Source organism: Ochotona princeps, chromosome 8 (assembly GCF_030435755.1).
Source record: "Ochotona princeps isolate mOchPri1 chromosome 8, mOchPri1.hap1, whole genome shotgun sequence".
NCBI classification, from domain to species: Eukaryota; Metazoa; Chordata; class Mammalia; order Lagomorpha; family Ochotonidae; genus Ochotona; species Ochotona princeps.
Window position 1 is genome coordinate 24,751,230 of NC_080839.1, and position 20,822 is coordinate 24,772,051.

At 48.7% G+C, this 20,822-nt stretch overlaps 1 protein-coding gene across 2 annotated transcripts in view; it reads right to left on the reverse strand.

Annotated features, from left to right (window-relative positions):
- Positions 1 to 7,510: 7,510 nt before the first annotated feature.
- Positions 7,511 to 20,822, reverse strand: part of HK2 (hexokinase 2) — a 138,844-nt gene continuing 125,532 nt past the window's right edge. For both annotated transcript variants that reach the window (XM_058667710.1, XM_004590705.3), the window contains exons 8-18: positions 19,017 to 19,172; positions 16,982 to 17,215; positions 15,500 to 15,804; positions 14,432 to 14,580; positions 14,089 to 14,208; positions 12,122 to 12,217; positions 11,626 to 11,725; positions 11,346 to 11,529; positions 10,559 to 10,714; positions 9,292 to 9,525; positions 7,511 to 7,731 (exon numbers count right to left, since the gene is read on the reverse strand). In XM_058667710.1, the coding sequence (XP_058523693.1) occupies positions 7,587 to 7,731; positions 9,292 to 9,525; positions 10,559 to 10,714; positions 11,346 to 11,529; positions 11,626 to 11,725; positions 12,122 to 12,217; positions 14,089 to 14,208; positions 14,432 to 14,580; positions 15,500 to 15,804; positions 16,982 to 17,215; positions 19,017 to 19,172 (1,879 nt within the window). In that variant the 3' untranslated portion in view covers positions 7,511 to 7,586. The remainder of the gene's footprint in view (positions 7,732 to 9,291; positions 9,526 to 10,558; positions 10,715 to 11,345; positions 11,530 to 11,625; positions 11,726 to 12,121; positions 12,218 to 14,088; positions 14,209 to 14,431; positions 14,581 to 15,499; positions 15,805 to 16,981; positions 17,216 to 19,016; positions 19,173 to 20,822) is intronic.

Sequence of the window (20,822 nt, forward strand, 5' to 3'; positions counted from 1 at the left end):
TTACGCAGGAAAACATTTTTAATGAGCCACCCCTCCTCCGTGCCCCCTCGGTGGCCCCGAAACCCAGGCGCTGCCGCAGCTCTGAGCCCCATTCTGCGTGGAGCTGCGCTTGGTGCGTGTCTTGTCTGTGTACCCTGGAAGTGGGCTGGCAACCGGACACACACACACACCCCACACACGCGGGAGAACAAACGCGTTTATCCCTAAATGGAAGCAGGGGAAAATAGCCCACGTCATCTCTGGGTAGGGCACTGAGAAGGGACTGGGTCTGTGAGGTTTCCCTGGCGGCTGAGGGGTAGCAGGGAGGACAGATGCCACAGCGCCTGGACCACAGCCAGCGGCTCCAGAATTGAGTGTTCCAGCGGCCGATGCGGCTTAGACAGGATAGAGCATCATTGCTCAGGCTGGTGGGAGCTTACATCTTCTCCTTTGATGGAGCAGGTTAATAGGCCCAGAAGGCTGGGGGAGAGCCCCAGACCAGGAACACATCAGTGACGGCGTTGCAAGGATGTTGGAGACAGATGAGACTACTGCTGTCCAAGAAAATAAGTCACTTGAAACTCCAACAAGAAACCTAGAAACAGGGTGAGCGTCAGGCCCCAGGATTGAAGCTGCTGGCCTTCCACGACAGGGGACCTGGGATTGAGGTCCAGCTCGCCCTCCCATTACAGCTGCCTGGTAACACACCCTGCTGGATGCGGGAGGCGGCATGTCGCCACTGAGATAGTTAGGCCCTGACCCTGTGCAGGAGAGGGGGACTGAGCTCTGGGCTCTGGTTTCCCAACCACCCAGCTACACACATCTGGGGAAGTGAACTGGCAGATGAAGCATTCTGTCTTTTCTCTCTCCGTGTGTGTGAGACCCGTCATGTAAATAGATAAATACAATAAAAAATGTTTTAAAGAAACCCAGAAATAGCTTACCTTAATGCTCTGGAATCTAAGTCACATTGCCTCTGTTCGTGTCTGTCTATTACTGTCACCAACACCAGAGAAAACACTCTCCAAGCAGATGGAGGAGGGTAGGGCATTACCTATATGCCAGGCAAAAGATTACAATAAACAGTTCCAGAAAGTTGGCATCAAACAATCATGCTGTCGGACCAGAACACCAAAAATTAGAAATAACCAAGGGATTGATTACAAAACATATCACAGCAAACTAAACACTATTACATTTTAAAAGGTGAAATATAAAACCTAGCAAATTGGGCCCAGCATGATGGCTCAGTGGCACACGCCAGGATCCCATATGGGTGCTGGCTTGTGTCTTGGCTGTTCTGCTTATGGCCTGAGAAAGCAGCAGAGGACAGCTCAAATCCATGGGACCCTGCATCTGCATGGGAGACCCAGAAGAGGCTCCTGGCTCCTGGCTTCGGATCAGCTCAGCTCCTGCATTGCAGCTACTTGAGGAGTGAACCAGCAGGTGCAAAATCTTTCTCTCTGTCTCTCCTCTCTGTAAGTCTGCCATTCAAATAAAAGTAAATGCATCTTTTAAAAATACATAGCAAATTACAAAGTATGTGATGTGCCAATGAGATGGTAATGTATCAAACAGTAGAAACAGAGCTATTTACAACTGTAAACACCATGAAACTAAAAACTTAAGATAGAAAGGAACAGATTAAAAAACAGGAAGAAAAAATAAAAAGGGACAGGAATTAAGGAAGTAAAGAAGGAAAAATGAGGAAGTAAATCTGAAAAGATGAATGAAACAGAAGTACCAGCAAGGATGTTCTAGAAAAGACAAAAAGGGCCCAGCACTGTGACCTAGTGGCTAAAGTCCTCGCCTTGAACGCACCAGGATCCCATATGGGCGCCGGTTCTAATCCTGGCAGCCCCACTTCCCATCCAGCTCCCTACTTGTGGCCTGGGAAAGCAGTCAAGGACGGCCCAATGCATTGGGACACTGCACCCGCGTGGGAGACCCAGAAGAGGCTCCTGGCTCCTGGCTTCGAATAGGCTCAGCACTGGCCGTTGTGGTCACTTGAGTGAATCATCAGATGGAAAATCTTCCTCTCTGTCTCTCCTCCTCTCAGTATATCTGCCTTCCCAATAAAAATGAATCTTTAAAAAAGAGAGAAAAATCCTGCAAAGTGATAAAATGAAAAGGAAGGAAAGCTACACCAAGGTGGGTAAGGCAGCAACAGTACCCCCTCTGAAGTAGTCTCATGGAAGTATCAGATGTAAATCCGGGCCGCAGTGGGATTTAATGACAGGGACATGCGACAAGCCAGACAGACAGGCAGGAAAACAGCTGGAGGGGAATAGGGATGATGAGAGAGAAGAAGGCTCTGACTAGATTCTGATTCCAACATACAAGGTTGTTTGGTCTTTTTTGAGGGGGTGGGTTGGGGAGCGGGCCAAGGAAAGACATCTGTGAGACGTTGGGAAGTGTAAAACCTGGACAGGGGTTTCCTGTTCAGAGGAGTTACTTTCTCCAGGAACAAGAAAACTGAGCGGTCCCAGGGCAGAGGCAGGAACAGGGAGACAGAAATCCAGGGTTTTGAGGGCCTCATAACGCAGGCTTCTGCCCACTTTGTCCAGTGAGTCTGCAGGGGAATGAATAAGGGTCCGTGTCAGCTCGGGAACCCATACACTCACCCCTACCACCCCACACCTCTCCCTCTGCCCCCGAAGGGAGTGGGAGAGCAGCTTTGCCCAGATGCTGTTAGGCGGGGGCCATGAGGCAGGTTGCTGGTGCCAGCAGCTCCAAGCAGCAACCTGCTTGAGATTGGCAAAGCCCAGGTAACTTGGGTAGAGGTTCAGGACCCCTGGGGGCTGCGCAAGTTGAGGGCAGCTGCCGAGGAAGGAGCCTGTGGCCTGCACCACAGCTCAGCGAGGTAGGGTGTTAGGGGAAAGTCCTTACACCTCCTGCACAGCACACATTCCCATTTTAAACACAAAAAGTTCTCAAAATATCCTGTTTTGTAACATACTTTCAGCATGAAGCCACATACCGTCAATATTTTCTGTATTATCAAATACACTTCCATAATACTATTGGCTGATTCTTTCATTTTTATTGGAAAGGCAGACATACAGAGAGGAGAGACAGAGAGGAAGATCTTCCGTCTGATGGGTCACTCCCCAAGCGGCCGCAACGGCTGAAGCAGAGTTGATCTGAAGCCAGGAACCAGGAGGTTCTTCTGGGTCTCCCATGTGGGTGCAGGGCCCCAAGGCTTTGGGCCATCCTTGACCGCTTTCCCAGGCCACAAGCAGGGAGCTGGATGGGAAGTGGGGCTGCCGGGATTAGAACCGGCCTGCTTATGGGATCCTGGAGCGTTTAAAGCGAGGACTTTAGGTGATATGCTCTCATGCTGGGCCCTGTTGGCTGATCATAGCATAGGTATCTCGACCTAGCTGTCTCACAGGGCACTCCTCCTGTTACTTTCCCAATTGCTCTAACCCAGGCCTCCCAGCCTGCTCCTGTTACTCACTTCCTGCCAGGTCCAGCCAACGGGAAACACACTAGAGAATACATGGATAGGGAGAGAAGCAGGGTAGGTCTGTTTCCAAAGAGCTGCAACTCCTATTCCTCCCTCCCCAGGTTTTGGATTCTGATCTGGCTAGTGAGTGACAAGTGGCTTTTCTTGATATTGCTAGTGCCTGGCTAATTCCCTGCGCTATCTGCTGCCTCAGCTCTTCCAGCACTGCATTCAAAGTGTTTACTAGAGTAGATTGTTTGGGATCCGAGACAAGGTGGGAAGGCCTCTTTTTAGCTATTACAACTCACACAACGGCTAAAGCAGCCCCAACTTCTACTTCCCATAGAATAAAAGTATGTGTATTTCCTTAGCCCTACTTTCTAGAACAATTACATAAAGCCTGCTTTTGAATGCAGTTGCTATTTTTCTCTCCAAATGGGCTGTACTAACTTAACACTTCCACCAATAGTATGAGAATGCTCCCGTCATTTCACCTGTTTAAACTTAGAAACTTGTGGGATCTCATCTTCATTTCTCAACCTCTCGATGGCTTTCTGTGTTATCCCCCTTCGCCCTGGTCAGCTTCCTCCGCAGTTGTCCTGAAGCACAACCCTGGAAATCTCAGTGGGAGTTTAGAGAAAATCTCCAAAATTGTTCTTTGCCTAGGGAAGAGGGGAAAGTCGGGAGGGAGAGAACAGAGGCAAGTGCTTAGAATCTTTAAGATTTATTTACTTGGGCCCGGCGGCGTGGCCTAGCGGCTACAGTCCTCACCTTGAACACGCTGGGATCCCATATGGGCGCCGGTTCTAATCCCGGCAGCTCCACTTCCCATCCAGCTCCCTGCTTGTGGCCTGGGAAAGCAGTCGAGGACAGCCCAAGGCTTTGGGACCCTGCACCCGCATGGGAGACCCGGAAGAGGTTCCTGGTTCCTGGCATCGGATCGGCACGCATCGGCCCGTTGCGGCTCTCTTGGGGAGTGAATCATCGGACGGAAGATCTTCCTCTCTGTCTTTCCTCCTCTCTCTGTATATCTGACTTTGTAACAAAAAAATAAATCTTTAAAAAGATTTATTTACTTATTTGAAAGTTAGAGAGGGGGAGAGACAGATCTTTAGTCTACTGATTAACTCCCCAAATGGCTGTAATAGCCAAGAGCCAGGAACTTCATCTGGGTCTCTGATGTGGGCAGGAGGTGCCCAGGTATTTGGGTCCCAGGTATGTCAGCAGGGAGTTAAATCAGAAGCAGAGCAGCCAGGACTCTACAGGTAATTTAGAGATGATTTAAAGTATATGAGAGAATTGTGTACATCATAGGCAAACACTGTACCATTTTATAAAGAACTTGAGTTTCCATAAATTTTGTCTTCCATAGGAATTCCTGGAACCAATCCTCTGTGGATACCAAAAGACGACAGCACAGTTAAAGTCAAGAAATTTATAATAAATTATCCATCAGGCCAGCCAAGAAGCACCAACATGCGCCCAAAATAACCACACTCTTGAAAGTGCTCAAGAATCACACCAGGACTATTTCAAAAAATGTTAAAATTTATTAAAAGTTAATATCACATAGTTAATTCCGCTAGTTCTTTATCGTACATGACAACACCTTCACTAGACTGAGTGCTCAAGGATTTGAGATGATCGACGATTTAGCACACCCCCAAGATTGAGATCCATTGGTTCACACCAAGCAAAGCAGCACCAACAAGCAGCCGTCAGCCAAACGCCGGGAGTGCAAACATTTAAAAAATGCATTTCCATCACTCCTTTTTAGAAACCAACAGCACATCTTCAACAGCTACACACATATCTCTGCCTTAAAAAACAAAAAGCAATTTCATAGATGATGTCTAATTTTCAAGTTTACAGTTTAAGTTGAGATTCATCTCTAATTCATGGACAGCCTTTGGTGACCCACAAACTTGCGGGTGGCTTTTGCCTTTCTTACAGAGAGGTGCTCACATTTTGGACCAATTGGTGTAGCTGGGAGTGACAGAAGGGCTACCCCAGACAAAGTGAGCCTGGACCAAACGAGAAGGCCCAACCCCTTCCTCGTGAGCTTCCCAGGAGGATCTGAGCAGTTCTCGCTTCACTGTGCTCTGCTGAAACAACAATCAGGCCCCGTTTATAGTACATGTTTGGAAAATGCGCAAAAACTGGGTGCAGTTGAGTCTTGAGTTTCCAACTCTGCTCCATCTTTGTATTTCACTTAGTGGTATTATAAGCTCATTCTCTCTGTCATGTGTGTCCAGATTTTTGTTTTAATGTTAAGATTTACTTGTTCATTTGACAGGCAGAGTTACAGAGACAGAAGGAAACAGATACACAAAGATCTTCCATCTGTTGGTTGGCTTCCCGAATGGCTGCAAGGCCAGGACTGAGTCTAGCAGAAGCTAGGAGGCAGACGCATCATCTGAGTCTCCAGCATGGATGGTGAGGGGCCACGCACTCAGGCCATCTTCTCTTGCATGAGCAGGGAGCTAGATGGAAAGTGGAGCAGCCAGGATTCCATCTGGCACCTATATGGGATGTCAGCACTGCAGGCTGGGGTTTAATGTGCTACACCGTGGCACCAGTCTCAACGTCTGTGTAGGTTTAATGACTATGGTTGTGTGCATTTGTGAAGAGAACTGGGTCCTGGGTGTTCTGAATTGATCACTCTCTTAAACAGCAGGGTAGAGAAGCTTTTATGCCATTCCCATCCCTTTCAACAGCTGGAAAAAATTCTGTGTATAAAAACATAAAAAAAAACAGGTCAGCAGACCAATGCCAACTCAGCCTAGGGAAGCACATGAACATTTCCTGCAAAACATTCACTAAACAAACCCAGGGGCACAAATACATTAAGAAAAACGGCTGTCCCTGAGCTTTGGTTTGGTTGTTTAATTGCTTCATTTTGGTTTGTTGTTGACAATTAGGTAACAATTTTAAGACATTTTTTTGGTGGCTTCCTTCATCTTCTCAGAACTTGAAAGTACCATGAGCACTGACTGCCCTAAGAAATGAGAGTACAGATGTCTGAGTCCCTTTGAAATGAATCCTTTGGTTTCCTTAGATTAACATCCCATGGATTATTGCCCCGGATAGTCTCTACAAAGAGCAGCAATTGCTGTAGTTTCTCCTCCCAGCTACAGGCCCCACCTCTGCCCTGTCACTGCTTTCCACACATTTCCAAGCTGGCAAGGGAAGGAAGGAAGAGCTGGAAGGTGGCTGCCCTGCCAGTTGCTCGCCCAAGAGAGGCTTCTCTTCTCAGAGGTGATGCAGGAACGAGGTATTTCTAGGAACTCCACCTTCCATCCTTAACTACACTAATCTACAAATGAGGTCGAGTCCATGGGGACTCCACATTTCTATATACAACACATTCACATATAAATACATTACATACAATTGACCATTACAGGTCAACATGAAACAGACTTACTTCATCAACTAAATAAATCTCAAACATAAATTAAAATGAAAATACAGTGTTTTCACTTCTGCAGGAGAAAAAAAATCTGAAAAACAAACCGAAATGCTCTGCTCCCCAGCCCCCAACAGCTCCACTGCGTATGGATGATTTGTGGCCCTACAAGGAGGCATTACTATGAGCCCACAGGCAGGAAGCATTAACTCTTGGCTTTGGTTTCATTGTCCGGGTAGAGGCTGGAATCATTGTCCGGGATGAGGCTGAAGAGTGGCTGTCCCATGGAAATCCATTCCCTCCAATGCTACCTCTTCTGTAGAAGAATCAGGCTCACTTGCAGGAAATTGGCCAGATCTCTGGCGCTCTGCTGGGGGACGCTTTTCACATAGAAATGTGCTCAGGCTCCAAGGTGAAGAACTGTTGTCGTTATCAGTATTGTCCCCATCCTTTTAAGGGTGTGGAACATGACCAGGGGTATTACTACCAAGAGCTAATTTTCTTAAGAGAACCAATAGGGCTGGTTGTGACTGATGGGAACAAATTCTTACTTCAAGCTGTGTTTATCTCAGGAGAGCCCAAGTTTAGGTACCGAACTCTACAGTGAGTAATTACAGGAACAAGACCCAGTCCAGTGGGATCCTCTCTGCCAAGGAAAAGCCAAGCTGTCAGTCTCTGACACGGGGGTGACATCTTATAATTTAAAGTGGGGAAGGGGAGAACCAGCAGTCCTTTGTGACGCCAGGGGTCCTATCGCTGTCCGGCTTCTCGGATGCGGCAGGCCACAGCAGTGATGAGAGCTGCCCCCTTGCCACTGCCATCCTCCGACTCCAGGAAGGACACGTCACATTTGGGGGCCAGTTCCTTCACTGTTGCGTGCATAACTTTGGCAAAGCTGGAAAGGGCGGGAGGAAGACACAGGAAAAAAGGATCTTAGTCGACTCTTTTGTGTCCTCAGAGATGAGACCTAAGAAGTGACGCTGAAAACCCACAACCATGAAGATGAGAAGAGTGACAGCTAAAACCTGGTAAACATTTACTACCTAAATACCAACTAGAAAACAGAGGCTTGGGGATGCTAGTAATCTATTGTTCAAGTTCTCTATCACAAAGGGCAGTTGAAGGGGCTAGGACTCTGAGACAAATGTCACAGATTCTGGCAAGTTGTTCAACGGCACAGAAGCCACATGTTTCAGAAACTCCACAGGGGGAGACTGACGCCCATGCATGTCATTTTGTATTTTCCAAGGACACTTCCTCACATCAAATCACATCCACTGCAACATACCACTGCACACAAAACGAGCAGACATGAAATCACTTCCAGGATATCACAGTGGCCACGGTCTTTCCATGTGGGGCATGAGAAAGAAATTGTAGATGCTGGCTTCACTGTAGCATGTCAGGGTGTCTTCCCTATCTGAGACTCGACACTAGGTCCCAGAGCCTGAGGCTGCCTCCCTCCCAATACTCACCCAGACCCATGCTCCTATTTCAGCCATGACACTGATCAAGAAAAGAGACCTGGTTCCTTCACTAACTGTGTAGCTTCTGGAAGAGTCTCTTGAAACAAACACGACGCGAGCCGGAAACAGTTCAGACTCCCTGTCCTCCACACTATGTGGTGCCCACTGCCTGGCCAGGGCACAGGTCCACTCATTTACTCTTTACCTGAAAGGTTTCTGGGGGCGAGTCTGGGAGCATTTCCTGTCCTCAAAATGAATCACTCAAAACATGTGCAAATGAGGGGAAAGAAGAGAACAGAGAAGTGGAGAGAATGAAGAAGAGAGATGGAGGGCGGCACAAGAGTAACTTGAGAGCCGTTTGGTCTGTGAGCATCCAGACAAGGCATCAACAAACAGCCACGGCTATGTTCTAACAAAACCAGTCAGTGGCTGTGATCTGCTCGCTCCAGGCTGTGGGAAAAAATTCTTGCTTGAGTTTTAGCACACATTTTGTAAAGCCATCATAACAGCACTGTGAAATAGTCACAATCCAGAAGCAATTCAAATGTCATGCTCTGTGGCATGATCTCCAGATCTGAAAAGGAGCCAACTACAACTGCACACTTCAGTGTGGATATAGCATCTCAAAACTGTAAGCGCTGTGTGAGAAAAGCCTTTGCAGAAGAGATGCTGCGATTCCATTAATGAACGGCTCAGAAATAAGTAAACTAACCAACAGAGCTGTGTACCGTGACCTACAGCGGGAAGAAAAGCAAATAACTAAATTAACACAATACTTGTCTGTGGCACGGGGCAGGGAGGGTGCAATCGCAGAGGGGCTTGTTGGGGGTTCCCATTGCTGGGGAGGAAGGCTGATAGAACAGAAGCCTACTGAACCTTCAAGCTGGAGTATACACATCTTCACACATAAAACGTTAAAGAAAGAGAGAAGCGTGGAGAGATGGAGGAAGAGAGAAAACAGGCAGGGAAGGCTGGGCCCAGACACTCACTGAGGATGTAGCTTGTAGAGGGTCCCATCCACGCCCACTGTCACTTTGAGAGTGTCCAGCCCCCGGTTTTCTCGTATCTTGTCCACCACAGCAGCCATGCCTGCACCACAGAGTTGGGCTGCCCGCCGTGCCACCACGGTGCACACTTCCTTGACGATGATGCTGTCGTCACAGGTGCTCTCAAGCCCCAGACGGTGCAGGATGGCCCGCACCTGCAGCAGGGCCAGGCAGTCACTGGAGCGGGAAGGAAACAGTGAGTGGTCAGCGTGAGACACGAGGACTGGAGGCTTCCTACTTCGGGGCCTGGATCCTTCATCAAGAGACGCTCCATGACAGGAGTGGGATCTGGCCCTTGGGAGTGTGCTCTAGAAGATGGCTCCTGATCCTGAATTCAAACCAGTGATTGCACTAGACAGCACTGACTCTGCTTGAGAGGGACTGGAATGTGAAGAAACAGATGCTGTTCTACTAGGTCTGTGCAAGGTTGGACATTGCACTACAAAACTGACACTTGTAGGAAGACGTACTCCTTCCACTCACTGGGAAACAATGAAGGCAGTGGCAATGCCCAGAAGGGGCAGTTCCTGATTGCAAAGTCCTTTACGTCCTTTCTCTCTTTGCTCTCCACAGGTCTGCAGGACAAGTGTGAACTGACCAGCAACAGATTCCTGCTGCTCCCGTCCCCAGTGGTCTGAACTCTGCCCATGCCCGATTTATGAAACTAACACAAATAAAGTGGGAAGGAGAAAACAAATCTATTATATAAAGGGAACCATTTTGGGAGCCTGGAATCATTTCCTGCCTTACAGAGACATGTAATATTGCCTCAAATGGTTTCACACCATGCTTAACATGATCTTCCATAGAATGTCATACATGATCATGCACGGATGGCATGATATTTTTGTCAACAAAGGACGACCCCAAAAGAGTGGTCCTATGATATTTTATAACCTAACTATCTCGTGGCTGTCAAATTCATCCTTCATCTACAATGTCCATGCTAACTTTGTAATGATGCAGTTCTCAGAATGTATCCTTATATACTCATTATCCAGTGATGCATGATACAACTGCCTTCAAATCACCTCTACTCATTATGTTCTTTTTGCAAGTAAGCCCTGGAGATAAGAGTGTCTTGGCTACTGAAATGACCTTGGTAAAAGCCATGCCCTGATCTTCCTGGACCTGTGGATCCTTTAAATTTTCTAACCACGGGTAAACAGGTGAACACAGTCCCACCCTGCCCTGAGCCTTAAACTCTCACCTCTCAATCTGAGACAGGAACTTGGTTTCAAAGATTCCTCTTGTCTTGAGTGGCTCTGAGATGCGCCCACGGAACAGCAGCCCACGCTTAGTGAAATCGATGAGGATGTTACGTACAATCTCCCCCAAGTACATACCGCTGATCATCTTCTCAAACCTACAGAGGGAGCAACATGCATGGAAGTTGAACCAGAAGGTTGTCAGGATGTACTGAGACACAAAAGACTTCCACAGTTGTCTCAGTGTGTGACAAAGTGGAAGATATGCTGACTCCTCTTGGTATGAAAGGCAGCACTACCAGATTCACTTGGGCAAGACACCTGGCATCCTCATATGCTGAACTGCCACCTGCAGCAAAGGCCCACAGGACCCTCAGGAGTTGCCCCACCTTCTAGAATTATTCCCAAGGCCTCCTGTCAATTCCTCAAGAGGGAACACCCCCTCAAAACACCACTCTTGGATGTCATGTTAATCCCTATCTTCACTAGACATTTGTCACACCTTTTCCTGAGCCTGCTCATCATGAATCAAACCATTAACACCAGCTGTAGACTTCCTGCCCAGGCCACTGGAATCGAACATGACCATGCAATGGCTTGAGGACCTGTTGGCCCAGCATAATGTCCTTTAAAAGAATAAGGTTGGATGGAAACAAAAAAAAAAAAAAAAAAAAAAAAAAGAATGAGGTTGGAGCTAGCACTGTGGTACAGTCAGTGAGGCTGCTGACTACAACACTTCTGCAATCCTAGGATACAGGTAACAGAATCCCCATATCGCTGGGGGCCTACCTCTGCTTGCCAGGATTGAGAGAAAGCTCATCCACGGCCACATCAAACTCAGTGCGGAAGTCTTCCAGGCATCCGTTGTCCCCGAAGGCCCCCCACTCCATGTTGACACACATGCGCCCCTCTTCTCCGTCCACCAGCTCCACGTTGCGCATCTCCTCCATGTAGCAGGCATTGCTGCCCGTGCCTGCCAATCACAGCAGCACCAGGCCCACTCAGCGCTGGCTTCCCAGGCACCCGAGGCCATGCATCCCCCATGCAGAAGGCCAGCCAGCCTTCTTACCAACAATGAGGCCCACTTCACAGTGAGGGTCTTCATAGCCACAGGTCATCATGGTTCCCACCGTGTCATTCACCACAGCAACCACATCCAGGTCAAACTCCTGAGAGGACAGACGCACATGCCAAGCGCAATGAGCCCCCCCACACTCTTCTTCATTCATGTCTGTTCAGATATAATTTCCTCAGAGACCATTCCAAGCTGTGCTGTTAAACTGCCCTTCTCAACTCATTTACACCATCCACTCACCCCTTCTCCCCAAGTTTATTTTCTTCACAGCCTTTAAGAGCACCTGCTAGAGGGCCATGTGCTTGTGTTCACAGCAGCCCCTCCTGAATCCTCAGGCTAACAAAAGGGCTTGACAGGGAGTGGACACTCAATGAGTACTGAATTAGGCACACGCCACCTCCACACTCATCCACAACAGTACTTCACGTTGCCTCCTCTGACATCAGGCACTGAGGAGATGCCACATCAAGCCTGATGCCTCGTTGCTCACCTCCCGCCGATGGATGGCTTCCTTCAGCAGACTGACCACGTCCTCACCCTCACAGCCAGATGCCTTAAAGCCTTTTGTCCACTTGAGGAGGATGCTCTAAAAATCGCACATGGGCATGGACAGGCAATCAGAGAAAGGTTCTTGAATTATTCCCAGGGGCCGGGTTGTGCTTCCAGCTTTCAACCTCTCAAGTCAGTAACCTCACCCACGAAGAATGCTCAGTTCGCCTTATTAAGTACTTGTTGGTGTGTCCTGGGCACCTTCTCCGCATCAGCTACTGCACTGAGCACATCACATGTATTACACCAGTTTATCCTCACAGCTGCCTGTGGGACATTCGTCATGATCAGGCCCACTTCCTAGGTAACTCAAGTTCTAGAGTCATTTGCCCAAGGTCTACAGATTAGAGGACAAGAGCAACACTCCCCCCAGGCCTGCTGACTAATGAATGCACTCATGTAAATGTCCCTCCATAGTTGTCTCCTTCCCTGGGAAGTTGGCCTTGTCCCTGTCCTTTATATATCACAGTCTAAGGTTGTTTTGTTTGGAAGACAACGAGACAGGATGGACTCCTCTCTGCTGGTTTACTTCCCAAATGTTCACAACAGCCAGAGCTGTGCCAGGATCTAGGAACTCTATCTCAGGTCTCCTGTGTGGGTGGCAGGGACCCAACTATACGAGCCATCACCTGCTTATCAACCTCCCTGAGGGCACACTAGTTGGAGATTACAATAAGAAGTGCAGCCGGGACTTGAATCTAGGCATTTTGATAGAGGATGCAGGCTTTTCATTACAGTATTTCCCCAAACCTTCATGTCACCAGTGCACAGAGGAAGTTGAACTTCAAGGAGGGAGAAGGAGGAGGCATTGACAAAATTCAAATGAGCAACTTGGGGATCAGTGTTCCAGGCCCTTGTGGCACATGGTTGGCCTTTCCTCCTCCCAGGGATGGGCTCCAGCCAACTCTGCCCACATGCCTGTTCCCATGCTGGCTAGGCCTTCTGCCTTTATCCTCCCTACTTCCTTCCTGTGACTTGTTCTAACCACTCCTAGAGCCCTCCAGGTGCACAAGCAGACTAGCAACTCACTGCAAATCCTGAGCAATTCGGTGCCACATTCCAAACAGCAGTTCTTACTTCTCTGAGATCGGTTCATCAGCCCTCTGCATGGATCTAGAGCAGGACGTGCCTTTCTACCTGGCAACTGCATCCATGGCAAGTACACGGGCACAGACACGACTCACTGAGACACAAAGGAACAGGTGCCTCAGTGGCCGTACTCTGACATCTGCTCCACTGGCCATCAGCCCACACCCAAGCATGGCCTATTCTGTTCTCCTCTACTCCTCAGCACACTCGTGCCAAGAACACTCAGGAGAGCCACATCTTTACCACCTGCTTCACTCATCCAAGGCAACGTGAAGGAGAATGAGAAGAGAAGAATCAGGGCAATTACCCAAGGAGTCAGAATAAAAATGCCCTGATGCTGCAACAAGAGCCTGCAACAGTGTCATTGACAGCATGGACTTGGGTGCCAGCAAACCAGAACTGAAGTTGTGGCTTGGCTATACCCCTGCTGCACGACCTGGGGCAAGATACTCATCACTTGTCCAGTGTCCTCTCTGCAAAGCATACAAACAGCCTGTCTTGGGCAGTTGCTATGAGAACAACCTGAGATAAGGCAAGTGGCAAGTCTAGTACAGTATCTAGTACAAAGTGAGTGCTTAAAAAACATTAATTGCTAGTATTTTAAGTAGCATGAACTTCATCCCAAAGACTATTACTTCTGAGTTGGCCTATTTAATCTTCACCAGTCTTGAATTACCTCATTTCCACCAAGGGTTCTCTCCTTCCTACTGGACACCTATGTCCCCTCTCCCCTCCTCTCGACTCAACTTCCCACCACCAGCAGCCCTTCCCTTGAAATCTGAGTAAGTTTAGAGTCGATAGAGCCTGCTGGGAAGTTACCTCATCCAGGCTGTTCTGCTGGCAGGGAAAGGAGAAGGTGAAGCCCAGGGGCAGAGACACGCCCTTCATGCCCATGTACTCGAGGAAGTCGGCAATGCACTGGACGATGTGATCAAAGAGCTACAGAGAGAAATGGGGGGGAAGTCAAGGAGGGGCTCTAGCCATAGCAGGCTGGGTACCAACTCTAGGTCTCCACCCAGAAGAATTTTAAGCCTGAGCCCAAATCTGAAGAAGGACCAGGCCAGGTCTCTCTGAGCCTGCCTATCCCTCCCCCGGCCAAGGGTAAGTAGGCACCAAGGGCTGAGCTGAAGGTCCAGGAGTGCACCGAGAGCCCATGTCTCACCTCGTCCCCAGTACCGTGCATGACTTCCTGCGGGATGGAGTAGATTTTGTTGTGCATCTCCACACCACGCCGCTTCCCATTTCGCACCCGCACCAGCAGAACCCGGAAGTTGGTTCCTCCCAGGTCCAAGGCCAGGAAGTCTCCTTTCTCTGGAAAACAGACCAGGAAGATGATGAGTTGGGGCATCCCCACCTTGCAACAGCAAGGCAGAGTCTAATGCACCGTCCCCTGTCGGTGAAGCCCCTCCACGGCTTGTGAGTTCTACACAACAGTGAAGTAGATAGGATCCCATAGGCCAGAGCCAGCTCCTTTGAATCCAAGGGAAAGGTCCCTGGAAGTCAGAATGAGCTATGCAGAAAGCAGGGAATGCTGATACAGGGTGCTTATCATCAATTAAATGCACCATTTGGGCCAAGTTAGACGTCACTTTATATTACAGTCTAGGCTACCAGGATTCTAGCAGAGTCCAGATCTTGAAACAAATTAGAAGGGAAATTATTTCAAATGAATAGCACCTTCCTTCTCGGGCAATTCCAATATGCAACACAGTCTTCATTCAACCCTTTGGCAATGCTGCAGGGGAGGCATTTTATTCCATCCTCATAGAAAACTGAAACCTGGCTGAATGAAGTACAGTAAGCCACTTGCTTGAGGCTCCAGAGCCAGACTGGGTTGAGCAGGGGCCAAGCCCAAGTTTGTCTCTAGAGCCTATACCCACTGTGCTATATTTACATACACACTAGCCTGCACATAGATCCCATTTCTTTGCTTGGAAGATCGACATCAGATTTGAAACCTTTTTCTGTACATGGCAAGTCAGGGAGCAACTTGGGCTTGAAGCAGGTTGTTACTAAACAAAGTTTAATATTCACTTCTGTTAACACTTTTTGAAGACTAAATGGATTACTGCACAGATTGGACATACAGTAAGAATCTTAGACTACTGACTACTATTACTGTCCTTTGGTAGCAGAGGAACCTCCAGTGGAATTCCACAATAATACAGCTGACAAACATCCAATGAGAATGCTCAGCCTCCACAGCAGTGCAATGGCCTGGGTGACATACCTGTGCCATCAGGAGTGGCACATACGTAGGTGGGCAGCATCTTGACGGGGGCCACAGAATGGGTCTCCTTGCTCAGACCGCGCTCCATTTCTAACTTCATCCTCCTCTTGACCTCCAGCAACTGCTCATGGTTCAGCTTCAGAGACTCCAGGGTCTTCTGGCGGGCTCGGTGTTGGTCAGCCAGTCTGTAGGCCACTGCCGTCACCATGGCTGCCCCTTTGCCACTGCCATCTTCTGAGCGGAGGAAGCGAACATCACAGTCGGGCACCAGCCTTCGCACGGTCTTGTGAAGACGCTTGGCGAAACTGTAGTCATCCAGGTGGGACAAGAGAAGAGACAGGTAGGCACAGTGAGACCAACAGGGCACATGGTGGTGGCAGTAGGTCACTTCCTAGGCTCAAACACCAGGAGGTACCTGCAGGCGCAGAGCTGCCCTAATGCTCTTTCCGCAATTGTTCTCAGAAAAGGGGTCAGTGAACAAACGTCCACATATTCAACTGGGTCCACTCATTCTGAAAAGGACCCTTCTAACTGTCCCCCATATGTGGTCACACAAGACCTCTTCTTCCTCGAGCTCCTCTCCCCAGGATGATATAGCCTCTCCACTGGAGCTGCCCAATGATGTCTGTTGATTCTAACACCATCTGCTTCTCATGGCCTGCCACTCAATGAATGAGTGCTACCTGGGAGAGACCCAGTACTGGAAAATGAGAAGTGCTCTTCTTCTGGACTTGGATCCCATGTCTGTCAGCTACTCCCAGTAGTCCTAATGGTATCTGAACAGCCAAGGGCAACAACATGTTCAGCCAAAAGTTCTCCAAGTGGTGGCTACTTTGAGCCAGGACCAAGGCAAGGCGTGGGCCAACAGCCTGACTAAGTACTGTTAGAAAGATGCAGGGTGGTGAGCTGGCCCAGACATTCTGAACCAGCACCTGCCTCTGAGAAGCCCAGAGCATGCAGGTTGAAGTTTTTAAGGCTCTGTACCAGGAAAAGGGAGTCCCTAGGTGTGGCCTTTAGATTCAACCACTGCAGCCAATGAAGACACTGGAGCTCAGGTCAAGTGAAAATGATGGGAAAGCGGGAGTAAAAAACAGAGGGGGGCTCGGCAGCATGGCCTAGTGGCTAAGGTCCTCGCCTTGATCCCATATGGCCGCTGGTTCTAATCCCGGCGGCTCCACTTCCTCTCTGTCTCTCCTCCTCTCAGTATATCTGACTTTGTAATAAAAATAAAAAAATAAATCTTTAAAAAAAAAAACAAAACAGGGAAGCACTGACTCATAAGAAACAGAGTGGGAAGAGAATGCCTAGCAGCTGGGGCAGCTCTGTGTAGAGCCCGAGGCATGAGCAGTCTTTACAAATCACCTGTCGGTGATTTCATGGAGGCCCCTTCAAAGACCCAGACACCATGGTCCATCCACCCATCCCTGGCAGGCAAGGGAACTGGCCTGCAGGGTCACGGCAGGCCTCAGGAGGCCAACTCACTGGGGGTGTTTCTTATAGACAGAGCCGTCGACTCCCACGGTGGAACGCAGCCGCTCCACGCCCTTGTTCTCCTTGATGCGCCGCAGCACAGCAGCCAGGGTGGCTGCGCACAGGTTGGCTGAGCGCGTGGACACGATCTGGCAGATTCGATGGGTGGCCACGCAGTCTTCCTGGGTTGGGTTCAGGCCCAGCCGTACCAGGACTTCCAGAGCCTTCTTAATGCCATCCTTCTCCCTGAGAATTGCAAAGATAATATGTGTGGGTGATTGGGAGGTCTGAGCAAGAAGGGCAAGCCCTCAGCTCCAGCAAACTCCATTTGCTGGGAACAACAGAATCCCTTGTCACTGCTCCACCTGCCAGAAGGGAGGGAGATGGAGGAAAAGCAAAGGAGGAGGGGGCAAAATAAATGTAGCCACTTTTGCCTCCACTGAGCAAAACTACCATTTCTGGGGTCAGCACTGTGTCATAGTAAATTGGACCTCTACCTGTGGTGCCGACATCCCATGTGGGGACTCGTTCAAGTCCCAGTTGCTCCACTTCTGATCCAGTTCTTTGCTGGTGTTCTTGAGAAAGCAAATGATCCGAGTGCTTGAACCCTTGCATCTACAGGGGGAATCTGGAAGAAGCTCCTGGCATTGAACTGGCCCAGTTAAAGTTACTATGGCCATGGGGACTGAGCTAGCAGATGGAGGATCTCTTTCTCTGTAACTCTACCTTTCAAATAAAAGTAAATAAAATAGCTTTTTCTTTTAACAGAAAGTCAGATATACAGAGAGGAAGAAGATCTTCTGCCTGCTGATTCACTCCCTACATGGCCAAAACAGACAGAACTGAGTTGATCCAAAGCTCAGACACTTTTTCCAGATCTCCCACACAGTTGCAGGGTCCCAAGGCTTTGGGCCATTCTTGACTGCTTTCCCAGGCCACAAGCAGGGAACTGGATGGGAAGTGGAGCTGCTTGGACACAAATTGGCACCCATATGGGATCCCAGCACATGCAAGGTGAGAACCACTAGTTACCGCGTTGGGCCCAACAACTAATATTTGTGATGTGTACTGATGTCGGTGCCTTGTTTGGTGAGTTTGTGCTATGCTGGCTGATCTTTGGGAAATCAGATCATCTCTCTGCCACCAGCTAATTCAAATCATTTGAATCCAGCAGCAGTGTCCACTTGTCTCCACAACCTTCTCCCGCTCCCGAGCAGCTGGAATCTATCTGCATCCAGACAGCCATGCAGGGCTGGCACTAGCCTACTAGCGGAACTGAACACCTTCCAGGCAAGGAGTAATTTGATCCACTTAGGGTTTAGCAACAAATAAAGTTATTTGGTCTCACTGTTCTGTCTGAACTCATCTGGTCCCTGAAACATTAAGACCTCTTCAATCTATAAGCAGGATTCTAGGCCTGACTGTTGGGATATCATTAAGCAACAACAACAAAATAAGACAGAGCAAAGCTATCTGCACTACCAGCCCAGCCAGGCAATGGAGTCCCTTTTGAAAACAACTGGTGGGACACTGGAGACCCAGGGATGACATCGGGTGGCCGTCTCCCCATCCCTGGGTACTGATGTGATTAGGATACTGGGTACAGCTTCTCCCTTCCCCCCAGAGACAGGAGAAGAAAAAAAATTGGGAACAATGGTTTCATCCACTTTCCCCTACTCCTTGATCCTTCCCACCCTAAGTAGTGGTCCACATGGGCATGTATCCTTGTCAACTATGTACGCATCATCAAAAGTTTAAAATCAGAAATCTCAGGAGAAGGAAAGGGAGACAGGTGCATAAGAGCCACTAAGGGGCCCTAGGTAACATCTCTGGCACTGAATCCAGTGCAGCGTTCAGGTCCTAACATATACAGAGAGAAGACCGGCTCAGGAGCTGAAGCTGCGGGCCGTGTGGTCCACTGTGTGAAGTACCCTCTTGGAGAGGCCCGGGCTCAAAGGGCCCGAGTCCAGCTTCCATTCTCATGCTTCTAATGTCCACCCACCCTTCTGAGACCCGACTGAAAGATATGTAGGAGCCATAAGCTTACCCTTCGATATCGGAAACATCTTTTGTCTCAAAGCGACCCGTGGTGAGCAGCTCTGGGCTGAGCTTCCCCCCGAAGAGCAGCTCCTCCTTGGCCATCTTCACAAGGATGAGCCTGACCAGCTCGCCCATGTACATCCCGCTGATCATCTTCTCAAACCTGCAGGGACACAAATAGGAGAAGGGAAGCCCCTTGTTGCTGAGCTCAAACATTCCTGCAGAAGCAACACCCACACATACCAACTTCAACAGACGTTACCGGATGGAGGGCAGGTGGAGAGTTGCCACAGGTGGCACAGCCTAGGAATGTGAACAAGTGATAGTTCAGGGGGCTTCTGAGACTGGGTGACTTGGGCTGTCCCTGCAGGTCTTGGACGTACGGAATATTCTGGAATGGTCTGAATTTTGGCTAAAGTAAGTTATGTGTAGGGCAGTGATTTTGAAAATTTTTTCTGTAGCTAGGTAATCTATTTTTTTCAAATAAAATCTTGGACCTGTCTTGACGGCTCAATTGGCTAATCCTCCCCTTGCAAGTGCCGGGATTTGATATGGATGCTGGCTCATATCCCAGATGTTCCACTTCCCATCCAGCTCCCTGTTTGTGACCTGGGAAAGTAATTGAGGATGGCCCAAAGCCTTGGGACCTTGCACCTGTGTGGGAGACCTGGAAGATGCTCCTGGCTCCTGGTTTTAGATCAGCTCAGCTCCAGCTGTTGCGGCCATTTGGGGAGTGAACCAGCGTGTGCAAAATCTTTCTCTCTGTGTCTCTCTCTGTAAACTTTCCTTTCCAATTAAAAAAAAAAAAGTCTTTAAAAAATTAAATAAAATCTTATGTAACACTCCAATCAGATTAAATGCAGGGCACATACTTTTGCAGCTCATTAACCCCCATTGCTCTCCACCTGTGGATCGAGTGTGCCTTCATGGAAAATTGGTTTTCAAAATGATAAAGGTGGGAAGGATAGGTGAAAGCAAAGGCATGGGCCAGCACCCGCCAACTGCAAGGGCAGTTAGGCAACTTGATTTTCCAACACTAGGTGTCACTGTTTCCTTCAGACACAGAAAGGACCAGGGCTATGTGGCAGAGGAAACCTAGCACTGGCAGTGCTTCCTGCCAAAGAAGGGTCATTTCTGAGAATCTTGGGAAAGATCTGGGTCTCACAGAACACCAGGGCCTGCCCTTGGGTGGTGCCCTGCTCAAGACCAAGGGCCAGGTATGGCAGGACCAGTGCTCAGTGAGAGCTGGGAAAGTGGCTTGAAGCCCTAGGGAGATTTAAAACATGACAATGACACCAGTGCTCTCCTCTTTGGCCCAGAACTCACGTTGTCTGCTTCCACATCTGCTAGGGAGCTAGCTCTGGGGGAAGCAAGCAGAGGCCCGCAGGCCAGCAGGGCTCCCAAGTACAGGGGGTGTTTTGTAAGGATTTATTCCAGCCTGTAAACTACTCTGTGCTGCTCAATATTTGCAAGATATTTACTTAGACACAGTAGGTGGGAGAAGAGGAACTGTCTGTCATGACTTCAGGGATATCGCAGTTGACAACTGGCTTATGAAAGCACTCCAGGCTCATGGGAAATTCAATTAAAGGTTAAAAAAAAAAATTAAAATCTATGTACACGAGGGATCTTCAAAATGTTTATGGAAAATGCATAGTCTGGAAAAACTAATCATGGATTTCAACATTTTACTTTTTGCAAGAAAATGAACTTTTAATTCCATTTTTTTTTTTCAAACTTTTTGAAGCCCCCTCATATGTCCTCCCAGCCTTTGTCTAGCCTGAGAACAAGCTGAGGATGTGTTGCCAAGGAC